General features: G+C 36.0%; 1 protein-coding gene across 1 annotated transcript in view; it reads left to right on the top strand.

Moving 5' to 3' along the window:
• Positions 1–567: 567 nt before the first annotated feature.
• The window catches only part of LOC124159251 (catalase), a 57,443-nt gene continuing 32,776 nt past the window's right edge, over positions 568–25,234 (top strand). Inside the window, exon 1 of the mRNA XM_046534931.1 lies at positions 568–737. Coding sequence (XP_046390887.1) covers positions 681–737 — 57 coding nt within the window. The 5' untranslated portion in view covers positions 568–680. The remainder of the gene's footprint in view (positions 738–25,234) is intronic.

Consider the following 25,234-nt stretch of genomic DNA (forward strand, 5'->3'; position numbering starts at 1 on the left):
TTTTGAGTGTAACTTAGTAATGTGCATAATGATTTCCATCCATTATAGTATCTACCATTGGTAACTCCACTTAATTTTCAATTCGTTGGCTATATCAGCTGGGTGATCACTCATGGGGATCGACATACATTTTTTCAATCCCTGTAAGAACTTATTTCTCATTACATAGTTACTGTTGCTGTAAGAATCAATAAGGATGATTTTTTTCTGTCATGGGGAGTTTTGTGAAATATTTTCCAAGAGATTTGAACTCTACTATCTTCAGGTTATTTATAATTTTCTGTCTTAAGGTATTTTTTCATCAAAAAGTTTTATGAAGTTTAAAATTTGGAAATGATAAATACAGGTGTACGTGATACGTTTTTATCCATCAAATAACCTAGGTAACAGAATATAGCTTGAATTTTGATCCGCTCGTGTAAATATTTTCCTGGACACAATTGGAAGTTTATGTTTACGGAAAATTACGATTCATATTAGGCGCCAATACGATGTATGTTTCTGGTGGCAGCACTGGTATTTTGTTTTGGAAATGTTCGACTCACTGGCTCAACGCTACATCGAGAAGATATAAATCGCTCTCTAATCATTCTGTGCGTAGTTGGAGTTCAGCGAGGATTGTGAGCTCTTTTGGAGTGTTTACGAGTCCTTTTATTCGAGGTTTTCAAGAGTGCTGCGCAATGGCAAACCGTGATCCTGCCTCAGATCAACTCACAAACTACAAGAAGTCAGTTGGGGTGAGTGATTGAAAATAATATTTCTTTAGGCTGTAGGAAACGGGAATTGTTTAACTTGTGTGTGAACACGATTCTTCATCCTTGCATATTGTTCACGTCTGACCTTAAGTACTCTCGGTTTTTGTCGCTCAAGTGAAAACGATCCTAGTAAAATATATCGCTACCGTAGCCACTTGATATTTAACTATGGTCTATAGATTACGTTACATAGGATATTACAAAGGGTGAGCTTCATAGTTTTACCATGTTTCCCTCAATGTATGGAATACCCGTGGTCGTCTGATGCACAGCCCTCTTTATCGTCTTGAATTGTCTTTCAAAATTTGTGCGAATTGATGGGGTATCGATGATATTAGGTATATTTTTTTATGCCTCTTCGGCATATGGTTGTTTACACACGGGAGAGGACTGAAGAGACTTAGGAGCTTCAGTTGCCGGAACAGGAGAGTAAATAACAAGCCTTAAAATTTTATTAGTGCCATTTATACTCCACCCTCAATAGTGTTCACCGTTCACCCTTCCGAAGAGTGACTTGAATGCATGTTTGTTTTGAAAGGGGTGGCATTAATGTCATTAATAACGGAGCCCTCTATGTTACCAGTCTCAGCGCTACGTTTTCTTTTTGTAATCTTTAGGACTCTGATAAGTCATTTAACCCGGTGCTTTAAAAGGGAGGCATCGTCCCCCTTAAATTGATAATGGTGAAACAAGCATGAGCATATATCGTTTCCAATCCGCAGGAGAGGAGTATTTTATCCCCCTGGCATATTTTATGGGCTTGATAAAAGTACTTTGAACGAATGCTTGTAATTTTGTGCATTATGTGCTTGAAGTCTTATTGCTGTAAGAGCTTATTCCCGAGTACCGAGTTACTCTTCTAAAAATCTCTCCATTCATGCCGCAGCGCGCGGGGAGCTGGAGGCAGGGGAAAAGTAGCAATAATTCATTCTTAAGCATGCAAAATCAAATATATGAAAACTGGAATGTACTGATTGTGCATCGCCAGATACGTTCTTTTCTCACCATTAGGACGTTAGTTTTTTTTGTTATAGGCACATGGTTTAAGTAGAAAAATATTTAATATGCTGAGTATCAATTTTTCATGTCGCAATCACCTCTTCGATGAGGATGTAGAATGAAGGTGCGTAGTGTGTAATCAGCCTTGTAGTCCAAAATATAGAGCATTGTTCTTACCCTCCTCCCCTAAATGTTTGGGTAGCAGTTGGTCTAAAATGCGCCCTCCCTTGAGAACCCCTCTGATATGTTTCCCCTTCACATGACCCTCATCCCATCCCTCACCCCATCCTCAAAAAAATCTAGCTTTAGCCTTGGTGACACAATTTGCATTGCCAATTCTGGCTCAATATCGCGTATCGAATGCGGTAGTACCGCAATGATTTAAATTTTTTTATTTCCCGTTAACATTTGAAACCGTTGTTGTGTTGTCTAAATCCGCCTATGCTCCTATTCATAGAGTTTATACTCTCCTATTCATCTTGTTGTACCACCACATTACGCCAAACGCTATTGAACTGATTTGGAACTTTCCCTCGCGATTTTCCTTTAGCTTCTCGCACTGGAAACTATTTCCTTTCTTGTATTTGTGGCATGACTCTGCTGTTTTTCTTATCAGCTTCTCGACATTATTCACAGCGCAGCGGATGACATGGTTGGACCTCTGAGCGCCGGGGTAGTTTTTTTTTAATTCCGATATTACCTGATTCAAACGTGTTTCTTTTGCCATAAGTACCGCCGTAATATCCTGGGCAAAAACGCTAATTTTAATTTGTATGAACTAAAAATTGTATCTCGTAAAGCTCATATTTGGTTGCCATCATTCGATGAAGTGAGAAGATATATATTTGAAATTTTCATGAAAACGGAGTGTTCTTAACGTGGTATTCTGACGTTTTCCACTCCAACTTTCTCAATTATCTTCCCTGATGTGGTAGCCATAGAAACGCCTGTAAACGGTTTCTATGGTAACTCATCCCTTCAGCTTTGTATGGTACACGTAACTTTACTTCCATGGAAACTCTATTGTTGGGTGCCCGAGTAATCCGTGTATTTGTGTTTTACATCGATAGGAATCCGAAGGTTACTGGCTTAGCAGTACATGCAATGGTATTGACATATATGTCAATACCATTTTATAAAAGAATCGTTTTGTTATTTACGTGAGCTTCGTCCAAACTATGGCCTGCAGTCGATTATGATATATTGGTATGTTTTTAACCTTTATTCTTGATGGCACCTGCGATTTTTTTCTCGTAACTAAGGATTCAATTTTTACTACGAAACTGATATAGGTACAATTCGATTCTTCGAGCGCTAATTACATGGCTATGTTCTACTTTTCATGTTTATAAATTTAGGTTTGAATATCTTATATTAATGCCCTGTGTGTGATGAGTGTAGTGGAAGTGTTTATCATTTCTTCGTAGAGAACGAAAAAAATAGCCACACTTCTCCGAGTACGTGCAATTTGTACAATAACCTTATCTTTTTATGGTATACTGCTGCGGAAATTCTCGGGTGACATTCCATACGAGTCGGGGAGATTTTTTTTGTAGGAAATCGTTGTGAATCAGAATCTGTGCCTTGTTTGTTGTGTAATAGTTATGAGGTATCGGGCACCCTTTGATGTGTTATCTCCCTCCGGAGTTATTTCATGATTACTACGGTTATATTACTCTTCGAATTCTTGCGTAGTTTGAATCAAACTGTCGAAGCAATTGTGCCCCCCAATTCATTGCATAAGTCGTCGGAAGTATCACTATGCTTTAAGGCGAGGCATATCTAGAATGGTACCGGGAAAATTTTTTAGGAATACGGGAACAAGTTTTTGGCTTCGTAGAAATGTAGTTAGTCTTTTTGGTAATGTTAGCCTTTGTGAAAACTGCGTGCATCCGAGTACACTCATGTTTTTTCGTATCACCTTTAAAGAAACGATTTCGATATAATGAACTGTGAAGTAGGTATTGTTCAGTTTTCTGCTTGAATAGTGGTACTATGTTTTTTTACATATATCTGCCATTTGTTAATCAACTGTATTTGTTAGAAGTTGTTTAGTTTTCCTTTCCGATGAAAAATGTGCGCTTTGTTGTGCCTCAACAAATTATTAGTTAAAAATATAAAAATCCACAAAAATACGATTGTTAGTGTTTTATTCATTTTTTTAAATCTTTGATTAACTTTGTGCGTGTACAAAAGTTTTTTACTGGTTTTAAAAACAGTGTCAGAACAAGCTAATTTTTAAATCCCAACGCATAGAACAGAAGTTTTGTGGCCAATCATGGGTGATAATGCGTGAAAAAAATTAACCCCCATCTTATTCACGTTGTTTATTTTTATTGTATGCCCAGGAACGATATAGTTGGCACTCGATTCGCAACATAAGCCAACATAAACCTATGTCTCAAATGTGAGAAGTATACCTATGTGTAATCTTTTCGGTAAAATATTCATTTTTTATTCCTAGTCAATTGTTGAAACGGGTGTACTCTGTCCCACCTGAAAATTTTAAGATGGCAGTGTGAATCATAAATAAGAAACTCTTCAGGGAAAAAGAACATACGACCCGTCAACAGGGTGTGACGCGTCTCCTTTAGGGTGACACTTTAAATCATTGAAGCGGAATAGTTCTTTGTTTGAGTGTACAATTTCTTTTTGTATAGCGTTCTCCCTGTTTATTTATTTCGGTTATTGACCACTTATTGTTAGTAAATAGGTAGTCTGGTTTGCTGGTTTCTCTCTACCTACCTTGAGGCATTGACTCGTTTTGCTAGTCCTTGACCCATTCCGGTGTCAGTGATCGCTTCCTCGGGCAGTGAACTTCGGCGAACCAGCCTCAGTCGTGAAAACCATTGCGACACCTAACATAACTCCGCAAAGTAGTCATTCCCAGAGTTAAAGATATATTTTCCGTCACAAGCAGTAGTTGTGACGTAAATGAGTATTAGGTGAATGATTTTTACTAAGTAAATATTTTATTAAGGCTTTTAGAAGCGAGTCTAATACGTCGTTTTTACTGTCGCTAATTCTTTATCTGACTTTGCATTGACTGGTGGGGACTCGTGGATAAGTGACGAAACATTTAAGTCCTTTAATGTCAAACGATTTTAATTAACAGATTTGAGTTTCTGAGGTAATTATTTGTAGAATTTCCCCGGACCCAAGTGGGACCCTAGGTGTAGTGTATGAAAAACGTGATTTGAAAAATGCATGGGGAGAAATACGTTAGTAAATGAACGAGATTCACTCGCGAGCTGGTTAAAAAAAGTCGACTCTTTAATGGATGATAATAGAAGAAAAATATAAGTGGAGAATGTTTGATTTATTTCCAAGATAAACCATTGCTACTTTGACATGCTTGTGTCAGCTGCACCAGGGACGAAAACTTTTAGAAAGAATTATGATGGAGTACGGATAATGTAAAGATGGTGTTAACTAGGTTTGTGGCGTGTGATTGGGAGATTTCATGTCATGATCACTGCAAAAATGAGGAAGATCGTCATGAAATCAACTGTATGATCATGAATAATCGCCCTTTTTTTTGGGTTACGGGGAAGTTTTAAGGTATCAAGTCTCAGAACACACCCTTAGTTCCCCCTTGCGTAAAGCATCATATTACTTTGTAATGAATAAATAAATCTCTGGGTTTAAGTATGCTAAGCTTATGCAATTTTTAAATATGTATATACTTCCCTTTATTTTGTGAGAGTATCAGTGTTAATAGGAAAGGGGCTCAAATCAAATTCCAGCAGTCAAGATGATGTTCTGGTCGAGTTATTATGTATAAATGTTATTGTCGCCACTTATTTCAATCGAGACTTCGCATTCAAGAAACCTTGAATTTAGAGTGGAAATGGAAGTTAGGCAAGGCCTCAAACGCAGTGGACGTGGGAAAATTGGAATGAAAATCGATGTTTGTGGGCGAAATAGCGAAGAAGAATAATTATTATGCACCATTAATGTGTAATGCTTTCGTCCTTGGCATTATTCGAAACTTCGATGTGATTCAGTCGGCGATTGAGATAAGAATGGCAGAGTGTGCGCAGTTAGTTTTCAGGGCATATGTACGTCGATGGGTGTGAACATTTTTCTCGAACAGAAAGTACCTACAAGCGAATGGGAATTATTCGTTCTTTTTCTGCGGAACAGAATTTAAAAGCGATAGAGGAGACTAACCACGATGGTAACCAGCTGAGGATCCCCGAAAACTTATGCTATGAAATTCGAAGGTTTATTGCTACACAATCAGGGGCACATGCTCATGGGGGTTTTCTCCCCTCCCCCCGAAATGAAGAAAAACTTTGCGCCGCAAAATTTACTACCCGCCTCTAAGAGTTATCGCTGTACTACCAATCGATCGTCCTGAAGTATTCAACTTCCTTCATTTTAAATAATTTTACATTTGGTTTAAATATAGAATTATGATGCGGTGCCCTTATCCCCTAATATACGCTAATGTACTTAATGGACAGCCTGTTCGAAGTATTCCTCCGTAAATAATGATTTTAACCCACGTGACATTGCTAACCTTTTGAAATCTGATTAATACTTCAGTTTAATTATGTTTAGTTTGAAGTTATGGAATCCAAACCGACTTAGGTACATTTTTCATAATCTGACGATTGCTCAGTGATTATGTATAATTGCTATTGATTAGAAATTGCTGATTAATGACTGTCCGATTTCACTGAAATCGGTTCTCGATTAAATTTTTTTCTGATATTTGTTAAGCATTTTCTGCTCTGATACATCCCGGAGTCGTTTTAAACTATGCGAAGCGTTTCCATTATCCTTTGGGTTTTAATGAATTTTCTTAAATTTCCACCCGTCAGTTTATTTTTGCTGTTGTTCTTCCTCCCTGACCTTCCAACTCTGCTCTGTTACTTTAATCCTGCTCGAGTCTTGTCTTTATTCAAGGCATCTTACCCATCTCCCCCTCATACTTGCTAGCTATTTCCGTGCATCGCGACCGTCGTTATTGAATTACCCGTGATATGCATTATTCACTTCCTCGTTATTCCCAACCTGTGCTCTAGCGTCGTAATCAGTACTGGTTTTAGTACAGTTTTCCTCCTTTTTTGATCTATAATTTTAATTTATAAAAATTTAGAGGTAATAGCGTTAGTGTTTAAACATCTAACACGTCAAAATATGGAGTCTTCTATTCCTATTACAGTTTCGTCTTAAGACTCTTTCTCTAAGAGAAGATGTAGCATCACATATAGACTTTTTCGGGATTAATGCTGTTAATTATATTCAAGGGGGAAATTCTTAAATTACTGGCTTGATATTTATTGGATGCATGTATATTTAAACCACCTATTTATTTTAGTATTGTCACATATAATTGCTACTTTTTAGACTATTTATTGCTCGTTGAGTTCATCTTTTTGTTTATGTTGTGTTCTTCTTGAAGTTACTGGATTTTTTTCTTGTCATGTTTCTTAAATTAATATGCGGATCCTTTGAAAATAAATAAATGAAGTCGACCGGTCGAATGGGAGAAATGCTTCCTCATTAAGTATCACAAACTCGAGAATTGTTTATAAGGCCGTTGGGAAGACAATTTACTCTCAAAATATGAGCTACCTTAATATAATTGTCTACCACCTCCAGTGAATTATTCCGTTTGTAAAATTTAAAGCAAAATTCCGCTGGACCCCGTACTTAAGCACCCATAAATATCTCATGTATTCTTTCTTAGTCTACTGATAAATGCCAACTTTCCTCTTTCGTGTGTCTTACTGGAAATCTGCCTCCGCTTGGCGGTATAACTGACGAACTCTCAAGGACGATTCTCTCTAGTCTGACCTCGGGGTCAGCGATCGTTGATGTACCTCTTTACGTATCCACGGTCAAGGTCATTCTGGCTTTTTCACGGTCTGGTGACACTTCCTCGTTGTTTGTTTTCGTTGTGACTATGATTTATGTCAAGTTGTTGGGTATGGGAGAAATTATTCATTGCTTGTTGGGGTGCAGTTTGTGACGAAGGGGTTGGTGGAGCCCTGTAAAAGAAAAAAAACTGTAAATGATAAAAAACTTGTTTATAACTCTTTGACTTTTGTTTGCGGAAATGTACCTGAAAGGTGTCTTTTCTATGAAAATCATACCAAACGCTAAAGTTTTGAAATAATCGTGTACCCACGTACATTTTAGGCTTTATCTCTTACACATAATATTAAGTTTAAATCTGCTTATCAAGCTAGGATAAATACAATCTATGGAAATTTTCTTGCATTTTATAAATGAAGGTTTTTTTTAAATCGAAGTTCTCTCCGAGTCGCTTGTCGACTCTAGTTATTAATTTTAACTATAAAATCACCAATGTGTTTTTCATGAAGATGTAGGTAATTTACCTCCCAAAGACACGCTTTCTTTTATACGTTTATCGCACACGCATATTTTAGGATTGCTGACCAGTGATGATGATGATGCTGTGTCAGCGATATCACATCATTAGTTTTCACTGCTTTGTATTTCATTTATTATACGTACTTACGTATTCCGTATTATTATGATATAATCCCACGCGACTGGATCTGGAAAGTGGCTTCTTTGGCAGTAGGCCAGATTTGTCTGTAAAACGCCGAACAAAACTAGAAGATTAAAGAAACTTGGGTTTTATTTGAAAAAAATACGCTGGTACGCTCTTAAATCTGGGGAGGATTCAGCTTAAAATTTGTTGAGTGGGGGCTTGGTCCTGGTAGTATGTAATCCCCCCCCTCGGTAGAGAGGGATGAGAAAAAAATCCCTTGTAAAAATTTTAAAATACCCATCTTGGAGCCTAAAATTTCATTTTTATTCTTAACAACTGATGAAATCGAAAATTTTTAGTAATATAAGAAGTTTAACAATGGAAAAGAAATAAATTGGAGGGGGGTGTCTTCACCTCCGTGACCCCCCCTCCCCTTAAATATACCACTGTCTCACATTTCGCAAAACATTCAAGTCAACGATGAGCGTGTCAGAAACTATTCTCGAGTTATCTCGATGTAGGCAGTGCTATGAGGTAGGGTACAATTTCGTAGTGTCGCATCAACCTGAGTTCAAAGACGTCTCGTGGCGATCTCGTGGTATCGTCTTGAATGTGATACTCTTGGGTGAGAGGGAAGAGTGACTGCGGAGACGCTGTCTGCTTGACAAACACATGGCATCAGTATCATTTCTCTTCGCGCTCCGACGGGATGTCGACAGGAGCTGGGTCAAGCCACTCCAGTGAATGAGTGTAATGCGTTGGAAAGCTCTTCTTAGAAGTTAGCATGTTGGAAGTCCAAATACCCAATGTTAAGAGTACCTAGATGATTTGCAATTAGTATTTACCTCGGTAAATCAAAAAAACAGATATTCTCTGATTTTAAAATCATTGGCAGTTATCATTATTTTATTAATTTTTGAATTCGCGAGTAAGCTATCGCGATGGAAAGCCTGCCTGCTGGCTATCGCAATTTCCCTTGTCGTAGCTTAATTTTGAAATTTAATAAGAATGTATGTGCGCAGTCACATTGAGACATTTTTCATTAAAATATTGATGTTGAGTATATACTAGTCTAATATTTTGCATAGGTACTCGTCTATTTTCGTTTCTTGCATGCTTCCATGCAGTTTATGTACACAGAAAGGAATATATCATTTTTAATAATAATAATTTATTACTCCTATATTTTGTTTTTACATCTTAACACAAAAAAACAAGAGAAGGAGCTTTAGGTGGTCTCCAAGGTCATAGGACCAGAATTGAGCCACCATCAAATAACAAAATGTATGCCAATAAACATAATAATGCAGTAAATGATACATGAGTGTTTTAGATAAATAACATCAAAATAAATTTTCATCTATTTCTTGCGAGAAAAGCCAGTCTATAACAAGTCTTAACATTACATTTGAGGTTTTATTTTTCTTTAATTCTAGCGGGCAGTAAATGAAATAACTTTGGCCCCATGCAAAGAAAACAGCGTTTATATAAAGTTAACTTGGGTCTGTTTGCTACTTTAAATGACTATTTAACAGTATCTGAGGTTAATCCTTCACCTGCGTGTGTGAACAGTATTTATTTCTACTTAACTGGGTGTGGAGACACAGTACGGAATACACAAACGCGTTTTACGAGTTTTTACGACATGTTGCCTCGGCCTGGCGATATTGGAAAAAAGATCGAAAAAATGTTTGCGTTCTTACTGATATTCCACATTTTCTCAATACTGTGTATTTATGTTACGAGTGTAGTATTTCATATTGTTCTCATTTAAGGGTAGAGGACTGTCATTGCTTTTCGAATTTTGGGCTTTCCACCAATACCTAAGTTTTGAATCGGAGAGTGAAGAACAAGGGCGTACCCAGGATCAAAACTAGGGGGGTGGGGCAAGCCGTGGTCGTTCAAGTTGTAACAAGAAAAGCTTATGAAACCAAATTTTCAGAAAATTATAACAGCGCTTTATTAGTTTTTAATATTATTTGCTCGGAAAAATAATTTTATTTTTATTACATGTATTATACTAATGTCTTCTTGCCGGCCTCGGAGGCGTCGGGTTAAAGTCCCCGGCTGCTAACTTAGAGGTCGCGGGTTCGAATCCCGCCTGGGTGGATTGATCACCATCCAGGGCATGGATGTTTGTGATTGTCCATAAGTTAATTGGAAGAGAGGACAACAATGTCCTAAATTCGCTTGAGAAAATAAGACGAAATAATAATAATAATAATGTCAATTTTCTTCTTTAATTTTCTTCAGTTTTCACTGAGTAGCTTTAGTGTTAAGAGCACGGGCTCTCACCAAGGTAACTCTTTACTGTTGAATTGGGTTGAGAAATTTTCTCGTGATATGACAGGTTGAAATTATTACAGCCTTTTGCAGTTTGATGTATGTATTTGGATGGAGGTTGAGTATTTTAAAACTATTTTGTATATGTTTTGGAATGATACCGGTAGCTGAGATGACAATTGGAGCTATATAAACCTGTTCCATATTCCATATTCTTTTTATTTCTATTGCCAATTCTTGGTACTTGTTAATTTTTCCTGTAATTGTCTTTTCGATGTTATGCGACCCCCTATGAAAAAATTGTATAAACCTGTTTCAAAATTTTATACAATTTATACAATTGCCATGGTAATTGTATAAATTGTATAAAATTTTGAAACAGGTTTATACAATTTTTTCATAGGGGACAGTGGCACGGCAATATCAACTATGTAGCAAGTTCTATATTTCTTGTCAATCAACACTATATCTGGTCTATTATTAACTATAGTTTTATCTGTTTGAATAGGCAGATCGTAATAGATTTTAAATGCGCCATTTTCAAGCACTGTTTCAGGGTGGTACACATAATATGGGGTCTTAGTATCTATTAACTTGTGTTGGTAGGCCAGTTTTTGGTGGATAATTTTTGCAACTTGATTATGTCTACTTAAATATTCTGTATTAGCTAGCATCTTACAGCCAGATATAATGTGCTGGATTGTTTCAGGTACTTGAAAACACCTTCTACATTTGTCATCTATTATGCTTTTATCACCAAGGATGTACTTTGCATAATTTTTAGTGCGGATAACCTGGTCTTGTATTGCAAGCATGAACCCTTCGGTTTCTCCATAAAGTTCACCCAATGACAACCATTTGTTTGATGAGATTTTATCAACATATGGTTGATTGAGGTCAAAGAAAATTTCTTCAAAAATATCGTTTTGAACTAAATTCACTTTTGCTTCCGTGGGGGGAGCAGCTGCCCCCTTCTGCCCCCACTGGATGCGCCCATGGTGGAGAATGTTTGTTTTGGAGAGTAGAGAATGCTGTTTGCTGATATTTCGGCATCCGAACTACCAGTTACAATAAGAATTTGATCATCCAATAGGATCTGTTTGCTTAAGGAACGATCCGACTAACCTGATAGTCACGCTTCTCGAGTCGATGTTGAATACCCTTGGTGTATGTCAATATTTTCCGTTTGTTTCCCGAGCTTCGTTAGCCTTGAAGACGTCAATTGGTTCAGTGAGTATTATTGTTTTGTGAAACGAAGCTCAACCATCGTAATGCGAGACTTTTTCGACCATAACATGACCAGAAGTAGTTTAATTTAAGCGACAAATGATAAATGTCATGTTCTTTGTGGTTGTGGCCATCTCCCGCCTTTGTTGTGGTGGATATTATTATGACTTTTTCATCTTATTATACATCTTGCGAATGTAATTTTTGAATTGCCATAGCAGTTTCTAAGCGCTAGAAATGAAAGCCTAATATAAGAAAAAGTTCATCTATAGTTTTTACGTTTTCCTTTTCATCCTGTTTCAACTAATTGAAACGATCAGCCGCCGTATCTATTGGCCGAACGAAGCTGAGTTATACCATAGAGTAAGAATATACTTACTCTATGGTTATACGTTCCTACCCTATTATGAGCCTAACCATGATTGTTATGTGTTCAGAAATGTTCAAGTTTTGGAGTTTTGCTTCTTATGGTATCTGAGCTTGTTTGTAAGATAAACCGATGCGCGATGAATAGATTCGTGAGCGACCATTTTTTCAGTGGATGTATAACTAAAGACACAAATGCCTCGAACGACCTACACAGACGTATTTTCCTTCATCGCGCAGTTCGTGCCTTGATCGCTTACTCCCTACCATAAAAAAATTAACCGGCATGTGGTTTTCTTTGTAAGACTCCGCCTTGAGATAAAAAAATGTGCAGCCACCGAGCATCGAAAAGGTCCAATCTCTCTCTTCATTTGTATCGGCTCTTGTTAGCTCTCCTCCAAGTGATACTAAACGTGTTAATATAAGCTCATTATAAGCTAAAATTTATCCGTCAAACAGTCTTGGTCACTTTTGGTCGATTATTGTTTGCTCAGCGTGATGTTGTGATTTAGGTCCGAGTTTGATATGACGATGTTATGGGGCTTTCTCGAAGCGCTTCCTCGTTGGTGACGAAGTGTGATTTTAGAATTCGGTCCAATAAAACATTTGATCGAACTTTCTCAAAATTTTCACGACTTTGTTATAATTTTTCATCCACTTATGTATATCCAGGCGTAGGAATTAGTCTTCTGAAATTTGGGAAGTAATTGAAATGATGATGATAATAACTTCTCCCAATTTATCGCCGGGTCGGAGTGACTCATCGTTTCCTGATCGACGGTGGTTGCTTCAGTGCCCGTGAAGGTAGCCGAAAAATCAAATTATTACTAAAAACGGATTAAGAGTGAAAAATATATGCTGTTTTATATTTAATTGGATTGTCCGCGTAAAATGAAATTAATTCTCGAATCCTCAACTTTGCTTATAGTCTATATTTTATTACTCTAGAAAAAAGCTGCATTTCTCAATTCTGTTTCGTATTTGTTCATTCTTTTGTTGTGATTTTATGCCTAAAAATTTATGTGGCGTGGGTACTCACCAAATATTCCATATTTCCAGAATGTGTATATCCTCGTGCGATTGAAGGATACTTGGAGCAATGGATTTCTCTTACATATCTGGTGCACTATTAAGTGTGAGAATATTTTTGCAGTTATTGTCACCGTGAAGTTATATTTATCAATAAATAAACTGTACTTTTTGATAAAGAAGCGATACAAATTAAATTTAAGTTCCGAACCGTATTATTTCGAGTTTTTAGCAAATTAATGCTGCCGTTCAAGCCATAAATGTGTTAGTTAAGTAAAAATGGCGCTAAAATTAACTGGAATGGTAATTAAGTGACTATTAAACAAATAATTAATCGCTTGATCTATTTGTAATGTAGCCTTATTTTGCATAATAGCACGACACTATGTCTCACGCGTAGGCAATGTTTTGAGAAAATTATCGGAAAATTATCTTAAAGGAATTTCTTTTTGAATGCGTGGACTAAGCGGGGTCTTCTAATTTATTTTAAAGAAATGTACATGCATCTTTTAATTCTGTGAGAACTTAGCCTATAGGTTTACAGCGTTTCATTTACGCCGAAAAATGAGTTTTTTTTTCATCAGGCCATTTCCAATAGTGCATCCTGTCGTTAACTTAGAAACTTAGGCTTACGAACCTAACCGAGGTTTATACTCGAAGGCTGCCAGTCGTCGTCAATGCATCGTATTCTTACGGAGTTTTTACGTAGATGTTAACTTGCTGGAGTTAAATTATCCTTCGTACCAGAAAAATTCTTATATCCGTACAGACAAGTTTTCTTCTGGCATCTTCGACTTCAAATTAGTTACGACCATCAGCCCTTGAGGTTCGTGCGCAGTTTTTTTCTGAGTGATTGCATAACAGATGATTTTTTTATCCTGGATTAGCATCGACAGTATGAGATCAACCTTTGATTTCACCTCCAGCCGAGGGAGATAAGAGATTGAAAATATCACCAGGACCATTTAATCCCCAAATGTTATCTACCCGATAAGGCTCATGTTTTCCTAGCATTGACGCAGTGGCCATACTGACGTAATAGTCGGTGTCGGCGTTATCAAACTACATGACTTGGTGAAGTACGTGGAGTAATTGGACCCGGGCGGAGTTCCTCTCTATGCGCCTTTGGTGTGATATTGTTTACTTTCCTCTCCATATTACATCGCCGCATTCCCCTTCAGTCTTTATGCCTTGTGTTCTTATGCGCGTTTCTCGTGCTCTTTTAATGAAAAATATGGTCTGTACTCAAGGGTGTACCCCGGATCAAAACTAGGGGAGGAGGGACAAGCCGTGGTCGTTCAAGTTGTAACATAGGAAAAGTTAATGAGACAAAAATTTCAAGAAAATTATACATGCGCCTTATTAGTTTTTAAAATTAATTACTCGAAAACTAAATAATTTTAATTACATGTTTGTACTAGTATCACCTTTCTTGTATTAAAAGGAAATTTGTTTAAAACTTTCGTTTTGGACTAAATTTAAATCTGCTGCCCCCTTCTGCCCTCCGCTGGATACACCCATGTCTATACTATTTCTATTGCTGTTTCATAGATATATTCTTTATATCTCTATTGCTGCACAGGCTAGTTAAAAAAAAACAGTTTCTAGCGACACTGTTAACGTCGAGTACCATTAGTTCCTATGCTTGTAAACGAATCATGCTTGTATGTTTAGATTACTTATCCTCTGGTCAATCCCGTATCACTTTCACTAATTTTATTCTTCGATTCGTTAGTACTATAGAAATAATTTAGGAAGTAATGGATCCTCCTCAATCGTATTAAACCTTCTTATACTTCCGCATCGAATTTTTATTTTTTTTAGTAAAGATAAGCTTCATAATTTGAAACACTATTTTTTTCGAACTAATCTGTAAGCAACCAGTAAGGTTTAAACTCGTATCACAAAGGTGAAAAAGGTTAAAAACACTTTCATTTCGAGTTGGTAAGAAAATTATCTCGTTTAAATGGCAGATATTGACCGAAAAACAAGAGATAATTCTTTCGGAAATCAACTTCGAGCATGATTAGAGCAGTACTACTTCGCTCCGTGGTACTACTCGCACTCCGTCGTGAACTAAATGCAATCATTGTGTGGTCTGTTCTCTCGGTCGTATCCCCGACCACTCCCATTCGCTCTGATTCTGTACTTTCCGCTCTGTCTTTTCTTCGTCGTTAATCAGATCGTATCCTGCCCCATTAGATTTATGCGCGTAGCATCGCGCCAGCGGTTGCAAAAACAAATAGTGCGTCAGTTTTTTGTGCATATGTGAACCATCTGATTCCGCTCAAAAGTAAGTTTTTATACCATAGTCGCGGACTTATTAAAATGTAGTTGCCGCTCGGATACTCAGATAGTGTACTTGAGAACTCTTCGCTTTCGTGTGTGTTGAATTCGAAACTATCTTTTTTAGAGTAGTTCATTAAATTAAGGAGTGACTATTTATATCTATGTTTGCGTGCATTCAACCTCACATTCTCCTTGATTTTGCATTATATTTATATGTGATCAGCCCTTTGTTCATTCCGTCTGAAGGTGGAGTGGTGAGGCCGGAATCGGTGGATATCCCACGTCAAATGCATGTGAGAAGAAGAGAATCTGTGGCCTATTGTCACATGTGTATCTTTCCATCTTCGAGTCTGCTTAGGTAAAGAGTTGGTAGCGTGAAGCATCCTTACGTTGATAGCAATTTACGAGTTATCTATTGCAAGAATATATTTCTATGAAAACGAGGAAGAACGGAACTCTATTTTTATTTTTTCTTTAGCAACCAGTTAGGATGCTTTGAGCACATCAGGCACTGGTTCATTGCAATCGTTTTAAATTCGAATTGGTTAAATTTACTCGATTAAATGTCTTTATGTCAACAACGCGTACGTTAGGTTGAGGGTATTTTTTATGCTTAGGTAAATATTTTGGGAAAAAATGATCGTTTTACATTTTTCAATAATATCTAAATTAATAAACCATACGTATTTTTTATTATTTCTCGATTGCTTTTATAGGATCAAACATTAACTTTTCGCTGGAAAAGTATATAATTTTTAATTTGCACTTTGGTTATTTAAGAATCAATTAGAGAGATGGGATTATGCTGATAATGACAAGGTCTGCGTCATTTAAGGCATAACAAATTAAAATTCTGAAACTAATTTTTTTTTAGACATTTAATTCGCAGGTATAAATCTTCTACTTTCTTTTGTGGCTTTGAAGCAAGGACTTTTAATGTCTAGTGTATCTAATCCGGTAGTAATGACGATACTGTGTAGAATTAACGGATAAATTCTTGTTATTTGTATCTAGATACGTATTCGGTGAAAGATGATTGGATAATAACACTTCTCGTAAGGAAGTTAGTTGAGAATTAGAAAATTTAGCAGAATTTGGGACGTAAGTTCGTCTTCATCATGATCTTTAGGTAGGTCATTGACGCATTCAGACTCAGAAACCAATTATTTACTGTATTTTTTTGGTAACTGTATTAAAAATATGTATATTTTTAACTGATGAAATGAAATCTCAAGTATAAAAATGAAGCTGTTATTTAAGCTACAGTTGATTATGGTTGTATTGGTAGTATCTTATTATTTTTGTCCATGATATGATGCAACATCAATATAGGTGGAGGTAGTTGGATCTAGTTATATGTCGAGAAAACTTTTTCCCTCAAGTGTTAAGAGTATATATATGTGACTCAGAAAGTCGGAATTTATTTCTTTATTGGAGGCATAATTAGCGATGATGGAAATGGTTGAGAAATACGTCCTGTGACTAACTGTGGTGGCGTAAAGAAGGAAGTAATTGTGCGTGCATTGAAATTTAATTGAGTCATTTGAATTGAAGGTTGAAGCGTATAATATTTAAGTGTCTGGTGCAATAATTTATTTCCACTCATCACTTATGACTTAAGAATTAAATGTTCAATGTTCATGGTCTCTCTTGTTTACGCGAAGGCCTGAATCTGATCACAATGTGCGTAAAATGCAGCCGTGGATACGAAAAAATTTGACGGTACTCTCTACGTTGGAAAATAGACAATGGCGATTTTTATAAATAATGTTTTGGACTTTTACTCAGGAAACGATTGAAAATGTTTTGGAAATTGAGATGTAAAGGTGTGGTAAACCAAGATTATAGAGTAGCATTGTTGTCTTTGCAATTATTAATGTCCTGTAGATAGTTGGCCTGCTGATTTCCCATTTAACCTGTATAATGTTAAAAAAAGACTTCGATAGCTTACAACGGAAAGCAGTGCAGTCTTCTATATATAAATATCTTCTTCATATAAATTTATTGATAACAATGTTTAAACTGAATTATTAGCTGAAATTGTAGTTGCCTAATGTTCGGGTAGGCAGTGGCTTTTTATGGTTCAGAAGCTTGGACAATTGGAAAAAGTAATCAGAAAAGAGGCCTTTTAATTACGAACCCATCGAGACCTGGTACTATAGGGGATGCTGACGGATTGTGTTAGAGTGAGGCGGTATCTAAAAAAAATAGGCGAAGAAAGGACAATATAGATCATTGCACGCCAGAGAAGAAAAAAAAGAGCCACATTATGAGACAGCATTTGCGTGGAAAAAATAATGGAAAGAAATATTGATGAAAAAGTCCCCAGTTCAAGGCCAAGTACCTAGAATGGATCAAGAAGGATACTAGCCTCGGGGAGGTAAAAGAACTATCTTTGGATAGGTGGTAATGGAGGGCTCATGTATACCAATCTTAGGATTGCAATATGATGTAATTATAGTGGTTGCCTAATCAGTTCGGAAAGTATAATTTTTTCAATGTATGACCTCAGAATATTTACGTAAGACCGACGGTTTTCAAACCTTTTCAGCAAAGTCAATTAATTAAATGAAAAATATGCAACCAAAATCAAGGCGGTCATCAGTTAGATGGTCTAGCTTGGTCTATCCGTGGAAAATCCCAGAGGAAAATTGGGAAGTAATATTCATCGATACCCAAATATAGATTCTGGGCATATGTGCTAAGTCAACACCGAAAAGGACCATTAGTTTGACCGCATATTCAGATGCGCAACTTTGATCTACTCGTTTCCGGTAATTCGTTTGTTTGCACAGATCTTGGCTCATAAGAGTGTTTGTGAAATGTTAGAAGCGTCTCTTCCGCGGAAAGCGCTTTCAATTTATTGCCTGCGGAATCTACTCATATCCTCAAACATTACTCATTGCTATCTTTGAGGTTGTTCTCCTGAGTGCTAGACCATCTATTTTACACCATTAGAGATAAGACAGCTTGAAAACAAACGTCAGTTAATGGGCATAAGTGTAAGCCCTATAGCTCATCCTAGGAGAATGGATATCATTTCGGCCATTCATCTCTGCAAACAAATGAGTTACCGGAAACGAATAGATCAAAGTTGCGCATCTGAATAAGTGGTCAAACTGATTGTCTGCCGGTCCCTTTTTGAGTTGACTGAGCTCATATGCCCTGAATCTTTTTGGGGTTTCATTGAATATTTGGTGAATTAGTTCCCCAATTTCCTCTGGGGTTTTCCAACGATAGACTATCTAACTGATGATCACCGCCTTGATGACTGATTGAATTTTTTCATTGGAATAATTGAAGTTGTTGATTGGGTTTTGAAAGTCCTTGGTTATCTCCTTCTATTCGCATGCTAATTTTTATTAAAAGTACCCTAATTTAGTGTTACCAGTTTTTAAATAGTCTTAAAATCATATATCCGGTTTTAAGCCACACTCATCTCAAATCAATGATTTTACGCATCTATCATTGATGTCACCCAAGTGTTATGATAAAAATACGTAATCCTTCCATTTTCTCCTTCATTTCTTCATGGTACAATTACATTTTTGATTTCGGTTGATGCCTGGCTCATCCCGTAAAATTGATATATGTTCGTTAAAATCGATTGTGAATAAAGGTTGAGTTTTATTTGCATATTAGATATGGCGCGATGTTTCTTCTTCCTGTTCAAAACGATTGTGTATCTTATTTTCACTAGGTCTTTCCTTCTTCTACCCGTGTGATCAGGGAACGAATGTTTTCATCATCTGGAGCATTGTATCTGCTTGCCACTTGAGGCTCTCGTGTAATTGTGTTGAAGAACAGAAAAAATTGAATCAACATTTAGTGCGGGTAATAGGTATATTGGCTTTGTTTTTTATTTATATGTAACATTCTTTCATTTGTCCTTATTTTTAGGCTGTAGATACATTTTTACTGTTACAACCCCGAATAATACCATTAATTATATATGTCAATTATGTGTTACTTTACTTAAATGATGAACGAAAGTCACCTTTTCGTAAACAGTCGTGGTTCTAGGAACTTGCCAATACGGGGCAGTCCGTAGGATAGAGTATACCTAACAAGGAAACGGAAAGGCCAGAAAAATATGCACTTTGCTTGTTCGTATTATAATCATAACGCTACATTAACCAAATCGTCAAAATCGCCAAACGTTCTAAAATGCAAAACTCAAATATTACAAAAGAGTATCCTCAAGTCGGCCTCTAAATATGTTGTCAACCACTGCGCATTAAAATGGGTTTTCGAAAGTCTCCTCTGGCGGACAAAAGGATCCGAGTTTCATTGGGAAATAAGGCATAATAAAGTGTTTTAACTGTAATTTGTATACATGATGATGTGATCAATCAAATACGTAACTTTTCAATGCTATTCCTCGCATTCGCAAAAGCCATATAGCGAAATATTGGGAAAAATTGATTTGACAATCATAAGCTTGGGCGTTCGTATAAATGAGGAAATCATAGCGTCATACACTTTTTTCCAGGTATGGCCCCGGTATTTTGTTTTTTTACGATATTATTTTATTTTCAGATCACGTTAAATTCGCTCATCTGATTTCTATTATTATTTTCTTTTGTGTTTACATATAATTTTGTTGGCCCAATTTATATTTATATCTCTTTAACTCATTAGCCACTGATCGTAAAGAATGGGAAAGAATCTAATGGATCCATATTTCAATGGTAGGTGGTAAAGTTCATTATACCGTTAACATCTCTCGTCACTGAAATTCCGGCCTCCTTTTTCTTGTGGTTGGACAATTTCCGGATTTTGCATGAAAATTTCTCACCCACTGCGGATGTGAGAATGAACCGCAACGAAAGAAAACACAGGAAGCCGAAGCAAAATCCCGAAAGGAATCCTTTGTGAGAATTCCTTGGCCTGTAGAAAATTGCGTCACATTTATTTAGCCTTTAGTGGTCCATCGTCTTTCAGTATTGCTTTTTTTATTTTTTTTATTTTTAATTATATTCATCACCCCTAAAACAGCGCAAAAACCTTAAGTAAGCACTCTTGCTTCACTTTATCGGATATGTTTGGTAATGATGGGCAGTTCCATGGTGTCGGACGTAGAATTTGTACAAATATTCTCATTGTTTTGTAATGTTTCATTTACTTAAAAGTATTAAAATTAGTTGTGAGTTATATCACTTGAAAGACCAGTTTTCTAGGAACATTTTGACATATAATCCATTACAAAAATATGTTTAATTATTAGTGGAATAAATAATTTCTTTGGTGTCGGACGTAAAGTGTACAAGTTTCACTTAATTCTTTTTCAAACTTTTATTCAAAACTCTACGATTTGTGAATGCCTATGCAAATGACAAAAATTATAATTATTAAATGGACTATAAGCTTCAAAATGGGACCAATTTCACCTTTATTGATTGAGTAGTTTTACTTCAAGAAATATTTTTCTAAGGTGTCGGACGTAGGATTTTTGGTGTCGGACGTAGAATGTACGCATATAAAATGGATTTTTGAGGAAAAAAATTGTAAACCCTTATTATATTTTTATTTTTACAATATAGTACTTATTAAAACAGATTATTACACAGAAGTAATTGGTATATCAATATTTAAACCCTAAAATATAATTATAACGTACTTATAGCTAGCCTGAACTAAATGAATCTGGTCCTATAATACTTTTAAATTTATATTGTTGTCTTGTTCTTCCGTATGGTTCAGGAGACACACTTTTCTTTATAATGTCTGTTTTTAAAGACTAATGCAGTCTTCATCAGCAGCCCAGAAGTAGTTTGCACCTGACTTGGAACAGTGCATTACTTTCACCACGGCTTCATTTTCCAAAACAGATTGAACTTCGCCCGGATAGTAGGTATCATCATACCAACAACCCAGTCCTGCATTGTTACTAGGTCCTTAAGACTTAAGGTTGTGATGAGTGTTGCGAAATCTTCACAAACTTCAGGTTCTGACATTTTACTGTCAGAATCACGACTTGGTACTAGTCTTTCTTTGCGCTTCATAATGTCGTCACTTGTTTCGCCAACTTGCACTAATTAGTTTGAACCAGCTGGTGTCGCATAGTGCACTTTGTGTGTATTCAACATCGGAATGGCTGACTCCCAGACATGTTGCACTTCATGTGCCTTTCTTGCACATCATTACTAGACAAATAAATTATCACAATGTTGGGGTTTCTTAAGGTTGCATCAGCAAATTTATCTGCAGAGCTGAAAACGATTTCTGTATTATTTGCTTTGGCATTATTCCAAACACCTCTCTTCATTGTTCCTCCTATCCAATCTACTACCCCTTTCCCATGGGAGGTTGCGAAGTAGTACCAGTGTAAATTAATGTCAAACTTACTCTGAAGTAATGGAAGAATAGAAAAAATGAAACGATTCTTGAACTGGGCTGATGCTCCATCAGAAAAATTGTGTACCGTCGAAATATCCGCATAAACAGATTTCAGATGTGCCAGAAGAAAGCTCACATAACAATAAATTTGATTTTTTGCGTGACCAAGGTCATTGGATATAATTACAGAGCTCTGGCTGATTCCTTCAGAGATCCAAGCGTGTGTTATGAAAACTGTAGCCTGATTGTGAGTCCAATGGGCCGAATGAATTTTGTTTTGATGAATAAGGGTGACATTTTCCGAAAAATCCATCTGTATCAGTATTTTACTTCCATTTAATTTTGCTTTAAGTTTTTGAAATACATCAGCTTGTCTTCTTTTGATGTATGTATAAGAATATATTTCGCCTGGGGTTTTAACTCCTCAAATGCTTCATTAACTGAACTAACTATTTCAACTTTCTGTATTTGTCCATCAAACTTTTGCCATTGAATGTACTTCAAGGGTTCGTTGTCACCCGTACGCTTGAACAGATATATCTATATGATTTACGCAATCATTGCATTTTTTTGCATACAGGTTTTAGATTCTTAGTTACAAATAACATGGCATAAAAATGTACTGTATTTTGTTGATAGTCCTGTATGTGGCTCTAAGGCTGTTAGCAACAAGCGAACATTCTCGTGATAAGAGCAAACACAAACGTTATGTGGAATGTTTGAGAAACATTTAACATGTTTAGGACGAAGGCTGCAAAATTTTGATAGCCCTATTTTAACATTTGGGTTTTTATCTGTGAAAATTGTCCAAGCTTGTTTTAAACTCACAACTAGGTATCGAGTGTGATCGTGTATTTTATTTTTTTTGCTCATATTTTTTTCTGTAAATAACACGGTCCTTCCAACCCGGAACCTGCCAGGTCACAACATCACTGTTGTACACTTCTACAACTTCTTTATAATAAACTTCATTATTATCTACAACTTTGCAGGTTGAAGGTTTATTTATAACTGAAATACCAACATGCTTGGCATAACAATGTGAGCCTAATGTGGTTTACAACATTGCTGTTATAGTGAAGTATTTTTTCTTAGAGTATAATAAATTATTAATACCAGATTTTACTTTTAGGTTATCCTTTATGGATTATGCTTAACTTTAGTTTAAATAAACACAATTCCTACCAATGATGATAATAGTCTAATAATTGAAACTTAATACAGACAATATAAATGAAGTTTGCAGCATTTAAAGGCTGGTGTCGGACGTAGACTTCTTTTTCTACGTCCGACACCAGTATAAAAACAAAACTGTGGGACATAATATTTTTCAACTCCAGGATCCTTTAGCTATAAATAAACTCACTTTAAATCTTATCTTTCATGGTTTAAAAAAATTTTGTGTGACTGCTATAAAACTAAAACTCCTTTTTTGGTGTCGGACGTAGAACGAATTGTAACTCAAAGTTAAACTACTCTGTCATGGTAACTAAGAGAGTTAAAAAGTTGTAAATGGCAAGAATGTTTTATTTGGTTCCTTAATCAACCAAAAACATTAACTTTGGTTTGATATGATTTTTCTTTTTTATTCCATTTATAGTAATATTGCAAAAACCAACTAGAAAAACACTAAATGAAATTGAAAAACAAAGTACCATATCTTTTTATTTTGGAAAATTTTCCTAAAACAAATACTAGAACTTTATAACTGGTACTTTTAGCTTTCCAAAAATGTGTAATACATAGGGGTTTGAAATAAAAAAAATAATAGTGTTGAGGTTTACCGTTTTGTGGAATTGCCCTGCTTCATCCAGTGCCTTGTTACCTTCTGGTGAGTGACTAATCATCGTTTGGCTGTCTGCAATTTACCTGACTTTCTCTCCGATTGCGGTATTCAAATGTGGCTATAAGTCTTTCGTTGTACAAATTCGATAGGAAAAAGAACAAAGACGTCCCTTATTATTGGGAGTATTAGGGGAAAATTGAGGGAATTGGAATGCATGGGGAAGCAGATTTCCCCTGAGCAACCCATGGGCGCTATTCAATTCCAAGTCTCTACCTGTCTCGGATTGCTCTGAGAAAAAACGCAGTTCTAACGTTTTAATTATCTCTCAATTCTTGCTGTTTGTTGTATCATTACCTCTATACAGGGTTGATTGATTTAAATCACTTTGATTTAAATCATTATTTAAATCACTTGGTTTTTATTTTAAAAAATCAGGTGATTTAAACCATAATGTGATCTATATGTTTGATTTTTAAGGAGTCAAGAAAAGGAAGCTGTAAGTGTATAATTTTGACTTTTATTTCTTAATTAATACAATGAATCGACAGTTATCAGCACAATGGTGGCTCTTAAATAGAAATGATACTGTAGGAATGCATGTAACATGAAAATTAAAAAAAATGGCTTTGGTTAGAATACTAGTGTATCCGTTGAAAAAAAAATTGTTTTCTGATTTAACTTCTAAGCGTAGGCACCATACAAAGTTGCAATTGCAGAATTTTTCTAAACTTCATATGCTTTAGAACCGCATAATATAGCACATTTGATACTTCCAATAGCAATTTTATATTATGCTGGTGAAATTTTTTATTTGATACCATTGGCATTTCCATAGTTCTCTCCCCTGATTGACTAAATGTTGTATAAAGTTTAGAGTATGTTGCCTCTCATTGTTTCTGCAAACGATCATTCTCCAATATGCTGCTGCTCAAATAGTTAGTTTTGCAAATAACTGAATTTTGATGAATGGAGAATCATAAAAATCTCATTTAAATCAATAAAATCCGATTTAAATCAATAAAATCCGATTTGAATAAAAAAAAGTCAACAAAAATGATTTTTTTGAAAAAAAATCATGATTTTTATCAACCCTGCCTTTATATGTGGTATTATTTTTTAAATTTCAAGGTTCTTCGTGTTTTACGAAACTTAGGTATTGATATTTCTTTCTTTACATTAATCCTGATATCCTACCGTTCTTCTTCTTTTTTTATGGCTATCGAGCCAATCAAGGTGTGGGACATTCCTGATTTCGTCTTGCGTTTCCTTCGGGACGATGTCCTTGTGGTTATCGTGGGTAGCAGGATTAAGAAAGATTTTGGTGATTAATTCCCTCCTATCATTGCTCTGGTTGATTTCGAACCTTAACTTCATCCTCTATATTTCATAGATTGAGCATTCTAGCAATCTTTCCCTTATACTCTGCACTCTGACTTTTGCTCTCTCCTTCTTGTCTTTTACCTATCTTTGCTGCGTAACACAAAAATTTCCGTGTCCTGTTAAAATTCATGTCTCCTAGGATTTTCAGTCAATTTATGATCGGTCAGTATTTAGTCAGATTATGGGGCGTCCACTGTCTTCGATATCTTGGAATACTCTTGAAAGTTTCGTCTTCTGGAAAAAAAATCGGGGAATCCGGCGATTGCTTGAAAAAATTTATTTCTGACATGCAGATTCCAGCGCAAATAA

Source organism: Ischnura elegans, chromosome 5, assembly GCF_921293095.1.
Source record: "Ischnura elegans chromosome 5, ioIscEleg1.1, whole genome shotgun sequence".
Classification (NCBI taxonomy): Eukaryota; Metazoa; Arthropoda; class Insecta; order Odonata; family Coenagrionidae; genus Ischnura; species Ischnura elegans.